Below are 6,193 nucleotides of genomic sequence, written 5' to 3'. Positions count from 1 at the left end.
ATTAAAATCATCTCCCCCTGCAACATTAAAGTAACACACATATATAAATATATTTTAGAGTGCCTCACAATTACCACATGTTTGCACTCAAACCAAGGGTCCAAATACTTTGTGAAACAATGTGAATTCAAAGGAATGTTTAAACTCTTGTGCAGTTCCACAGACGCACTCCTGCAGCCTGATAATAAAGTATTTATAACATTATACATACATAAAAAGAACAAATACATTTGTGGTTTTTCCCTTTTGGTGAAAGACAGAAAAAGATTCTAGTGGTTGTGCACATTCGCCAACCATTTTTATCATTGTCATTCTGATTGTATTTGGTATGTTATTCTAGTTTATCTTATTTTTTTTCTTAATTTCTGCTGCTCTTAACTTTGCACTGTCCACTTTCTGCTGTGAACAAACAAATTTCCCACGTGTGGGACAAATAAAGGTTTATCTTATCTTATTGTGTCTATTACTCCAGCTTTCTACTGTAAATACATCGTTATCCCAGAAAGTCACAGCATCCTTTTCCCCCCAGTGTTTGTTGCAGATGAACACTTGGGTCAAATCTGCATTAACACATGCTGACTTATATTTACTGCCCAATATTACAGGTTGGACAGGAAGGTTCTTGGAAAATGCAACACTTTGTCATGTCATTGCGATTTCCCCGGTCCCAGAGGGTTCCCGGGGGTCCCCCGGACCTCCGCTTGGGAACCTCCCTGCACTATCCACCTTCGAGTGGACGGCAGGGGGCGCTGCGCCTGCAGCTTGGCCGGCCCCAGGCTGCTAAACCGTGTTTCCTGAAACGCATACTTCAGGATTATGAAGAACACACCCAGTGACATCAGTGAGGTTTGAAGAAGAAGAAGAAAAAAAAGCTCTCAACTCAAACTGTGCAGAGGAGGAACAAGAGGGCCGAAAGGTCCTGTGCGCTTTTCTTTCGGCTCTTTCTCGGCGTGTTGCTCTTTTCAAAGTTCCGTTGAGTTTGGGGACTGAAGTTGCGCTTCAACTTTTCTTCGTGACTGCAGTGGAGCGCAGAGAGTCGCGTTTCTCGACAGAGGAGGATGTCAACTTCAGAGGCAGACGGGCCCCGGCCCAGATATGGCTGTAAGTTATGCGCTTTCCCCCCGTGCTCACCTTGAGATGCCAGGCAGGAAGGCTTCCTTTAACCGCACACAGCCCCGGACCACAGCGGACACTGTGCTCACGCAAGACTCCTCAAAGTCCCGAACCAGACGTTGTATGTTAGTAGAAAGCGCTCACGGCGAGCTTGGCTCTTTATTTCTGACGGCATGTTACAGCTTAAATCATGACTTCCGCGTTTTAATAGCAAGGCATCGTAGAGCGGGCAAGCAGTTTCCCCGACTTTTTCCTTCTTAAATGCCGCTTTACGTCCAAGTTAGTTCGTACGTGGACGTGGGATGGGGACTGGACCTGGTGGAAACGGGACAGACGGCGATAGTCCAAAGTTTTGCGTCCTCGCACACATGAAGCGAACAGCTACCAATTTAACAACCACCGCCCATAAACTCAGACCTTTTGAGGCAACGTGTGGCGATTGCACTGTGACACGTTATCCACGCAGTGTGGAAAATGTGAAGTGGTTTGCTTAGCCGATGGTGTGTCATTTATGAGTGGATACCAAACCTGGTTCCAAACAGGAGGCCGTTTCTGAAGTCTTAGCGCCCCGTATGTTCCGTTTCTGCTGAAAGCTGTTTTACCTGCTGAGGTGGTCCCTCCCCTCCTCTCGTCCCCATCCCCCTCCCATCCTTATGTGGGAAAAACCCCACGGCTGTAGGGACTCATGCTCTGTGCAGGCCTCTGTGTAATCTCACGGGGAATCGCCCTGTGACTTCCTCTGCATTGTGTGGGTTACTGTTTGCCATCTCCACACACATGCATTCCCTAAAGTTACACGCACCTGTGTTCATGTGTGAAGCACAGATGACTTACAAACACGCTGGCTTTACGGAGGAAGTTAGAGGCCAGCTGCTGGTTGGAAAGATTTCCATAGTTATGCAAGCAAAACAAAAACTGACGAGGTGAACATTGTGTAAACGCTGTTTGTGAATAACCACACTGTGAGGCTCTTTGTGCAGCAACACAGCCATAGTTTCTTATTTTCCATGTATTCCTGCTGTTTCAAAAGCATTCCTTGTGTTTCCTGCCTCCAGCTGTACTGGATGGCGTGGAGCGGCTCACGGCCGAGGAGATGGATGAGCGGCGCCAGCAGAACATGGCCTATGAGTACCTGTGCCACCTGGAGGAAGCCAAAAGGTAAGAAAGTCACTTCATCTGCAAGTCAGCTGAGCCTGCAGAGGCAGCAGGGCTAATGAGTAAGAGCTGTGAGTCAGCTCGCACTGAGCCCCTGCAATCAGATTATATACACAGAGAATTATGTAGAAAACTACCAGTTTCCAAAAAGCTACAGAAAACAGACCAGGGACGACTCATAAGAAGGTCAAAGTGATCGGCCCTGTTGCCTTTTTTTTCTTTTTAAAGAATGTATGTCCAGTCTGAACTTGTTGCCAGTAAAGCTGGGCTGATGCAACAGAAACACCCGGGACAGCATCCCAGCATCCCAGACTGGATTCAAAATCAGCGTCCAGAGTTTTTCAGGGCGGGGAGCTCGTCACCTCTCTGGGAAATGCTGTGATAGTGAAGGTCAAATGATCTGAGACACATGACATCTCGGCTGTAAGGATTGCTGCACAGCTGTGATGTTCAGGCCTTCAGACAATTCTGCATGTAAAAAAAAAAAAGAAAGAAAAGGTGTTAATCATTCGTTGGGCTGAAGACCACATGTGAAAACCACTTTGATTGATCACAGTTCATCACTGTGTTCAACGAGCTCAAACCATGAAAACTATCCAGAAACAGTCTGTGGGTCCCATCCCCATGTAAATGGACTGAGGCAGAATATCAGACTGTCCTGTAATCTAACAACAAATATCAGAGAGGCTCAAACACTTTGTGTCAGTCACAGACGGACGGGGACGGCCCGGGTTGTTATCAGTTTAAATGCCAGCGTCCACGATAGTATCAGGGTACATTAGTGCATGTGGCACGGGTGAAGTGCTTATCTGTGAAGCCACTGATAACACATTAGGATACATACGAGGTGAATGTGTGTCTTTTAGGAAAGGCCATGATTGTTTCAGTGAAACTGTGCCAACCTGCAGTCTGTACATATTAAAGCAGCCCGGCTCTGAAGTGAAAGAGTCTGGGTCGCCCACTGAAAACAATCAGCTCAATTTAAAACGAAGAATATTAGAACCAAACTGAGTTTAGTCCCCAAAACCCAGAGAATGTGGTTAAATGTTGCAACACAGTGAGAAAAATCCCGCCTGTCCTCCAAATGACTGAAAAGTGTTTCTGGCTTTAAAGAACGGGAGAAAATGTCTTATCTGCGGCAGAACTCGTTCATGGCTTGTATGGAGGTGTCATCGTTTTCATTTCTGGCTAATCTGCCATCTGTTAACGCTTTATCGCTCACGACAGGCAGGCTGCACTTATTTAGTAATTTTGGCTCAAAATGTTTGAGGAGTTATGGTAATGTGAAGCATGCACGGGAAGATCTGAGTAGCCAGAGCAAGTCACTGATTTGGTTCCTAATTCAAATGCATGTCTGCCCTCATGTAACCTGTGAGTGTGAGATGTAACATTTGCTAGAAAGAAAGCAGGAGTCTATTTATTGACTGAAGCGTATCACAGCTTCACTGTTGCGTGCAGCGGAGACGTGTCATCGTTTAATCTCAACCTGTGCTGAAGTTACAGTTTGGAGAGAACAAGCAGCTCGGAAGTGACGTCTCTGAACGGCGGTGGTTTTGGTGCTGACTGCGTAACAGCGTATCGCAATCCAATGTGATCCTTTCAGTGACTCTTTGATCTGACGGGTAAAACGTTTAGCTTTGGAGAACACTTGCTTTTTCTTAGGTGGATGTCATGTGTGGTGCTCCACTCAGTGACCATCGTTGAAATGTTGGAAGAAGTTCTAATGATCTGTATGCTAACAAGCCCTACTTTCAAACATGTAGTGATGCTGGAGGTCTGTGGTTTCACTGGAGTAAAAGCCACAGGCGTACTCTGTTTACTTATTTTCTTTGCTGTGTTGTCTGAGCAACACCCTGTGACCCCAACAGAAAGTCTCTATGAGGACCCTTGCAGTATGACTGGATAGCTCAGTTGTCAGGGTGAGCGTACTTGAACATTAATTGCTAAATGCAGATCATCACACTTGAAAAGGTTCAAGCAGCCACACCTTGTAACTTTATGTTGAGCCGACTTCTTGTTTTGGGGGTGATTTCGTTAGTACATTCATGACGAAATAGGTGAGGTCTGTTCTTTCTCTTAGACACACATACGTGTGTGTGTGTGTGTGTGTGTGTGTGTGTGTGTGTGAGAAAGGTGGCGGTTGCCCGAGCTTGTCAGCAGCCACGTATGTTTGCTTTCAGTGTGTGTGGAGTCAACCCGGCCGCGGGCTCATGGGTTCAAAAGAGGAAGGATTGTGTTAGACAGGAAGTGACTCAGTCCCTGTTGATTTTAATATCTCCCACTGTTGCCACAGAAACCCACAGTTGTCATAGCAACAGGTTCCGGTGTGAGTGGAGCCGGGTTGCTGCGAGGCTGCGTGCGCTCTGATTCTGTGTGATTGTACTTCTGCAGTGAAGGTGTGTGTTGCCCCTCGTCCGTCACCGGCTCACACGGGCGGGCATCAGGAAATCCTTGGAATGATTTCGGAGTATCTGACATTCCTGCTTCAGTTGGGCGGCTTTTTTTTTACCCCTGAAATGCTTTCTAGGATTTGTAAATTTGGTAAATCAGGACACTTGAGAGGAAAAGAGCACATTTTAGGTGAGCAAAGCACTAAGTATGAAATGTGGGGTCACATGAGCTTCCTGTGTTTTTCACACTGCGTTGCTGGAAGAAAGCATATGTGAGACCATATTGGTAAATTCGATATTTAGCTAAGTTCTTGCCTTAGTTTGGGAACCTAAACTATTTCAATTTGTCGGCATTAATATGCTGATAATATAAGATCACACCATTCAACATGTGACACTTGTTCATTTTTCTTTTCAAGACTTCACTCTGATGGCACAGCCTGCTGATCACACAGATTGTCACAGAGCTGTCATTACACAGTTCAGAATGGACCCGATTATATAAATATAAAAATATGCCACAGCGTGCTGCTTTTTGGTTGGGATTGTCAGTCTGAAGGAATCAAGGGACGTTACATCAGTCTTTGAGAGGGGGGGCTTTTGGACGAGGACGAGCCCTAAAAGCCCTGCAGCTGTGTTCTCAGCACTTCCATCCACATGCACTTCATCAATGTTGTTGGCTGAAAGAGTTCACAAATGCTGCTGGTGGTAAGTGAAGACTAAAACCAGATGCTGCTACTACAACTTTCTCCCACGAGGACTCACAACTCCCTCAGGAAAATGAGTGAAAATCACTGTCGGATTGTAAAAGAAGGAAAATATTAGACGCTGTTCAGCTGGATGCTAAACGATGGGCTCACTGCCCCGATCCCGGAGGAAGCAGACAGTCTGCATGATCAGGCAGCTCAGCAATTCCCAAGAGCTCAGTGTGATGCAGGCGTGTCTGATACACACAGTGGCCTGGAGAAGCGTTCGGGCCTGTAATTATGGGCCACGTTTCTGTGCGTCAACATGAAACTGACTCTGATATAAAACTGGAGAAGGACTGTATGACGGCAGTCATTACTAATCTTTGAAATTACCGTTAGTAATAGACTTTTTATCATAAAATGAAAGTTACAAACTGACCTCTACCAGCTGAATGAAAGTGGAGCTTTTAACCAGCACAGCCTCCCAGTTGGCATCGAGGAGCAGGTGCTGCAAAGACACGCCTGCCTGTGTCTGTTTGAATAGCGGTTACGTTACGTTGGCTTCGCCTCATTAACACAGGACTTTTTGTCTCACTGTGAGCTCCAAGATCACTCCAACTGTTTCACTACCCATCCTGCATTGCAACAATGGCCTATGAGTGTGAAAATATATTTCAATATTTTGAAATCTTTAATATTATTTTGAAATCAGATTTCAATTTCTGATGTTGACGTTACTGTAATAGTGAGGTAGCAATCATCAAATGTAAAAGCCTCATCAATCATAGTGATAGTGACCACAGTGATCCTTACTGATGCTCATTTCTGCTGTAAACTCCTTTTACT

At 45.6% G+C, this 6,193-nt stretch overlaps 1 protein-coding gene across 1 annotated transcript in view; it reads left to right on the top strand.

The window, feature by feature from the left end:
• The first annotated feature begins 827 nt into the window (after positions 1-827).
• The window catches only part of iqgap1 (IQ motif containing GTPase activating protein 1), a 43,445-nt gene continuing 38,079 nt past the window's right edge, over positions 828-6,193 (top strand). The window contains exons 1-2 of the mRNA XM_006804447.3: positions 828-1,101; positions 2,169-2,271. Coding sequence (XP_006804510.2) covers positions 1,059-1,101; positions 2,169-2,271 — 146 coding nt within the window. The 5' untranslated portion in view covers positions 828-1,058. The remainder of the gene's footprint in view (positions 1,102-2,168; positions 2,272-6,193) is intronic.

Source organism: Neolamprologus brichardi, chromosome 1, assembly GCF_056152115.1.
Source record: "Neolamprologus brichardi isolate AB-2024 chromosome 1, ASM5615211v1, whole genome shotgun sequence".
Lineage (NCBI taxonomy): Eukaryota > Metazoa > Chordata > Actinopteri > Cichliformes > Cichlidae > Neolamprologus > Neolamprologus brichardi.
This window is presented reverse-complemented; position numbering and strand designations above follow the sequence as displayed.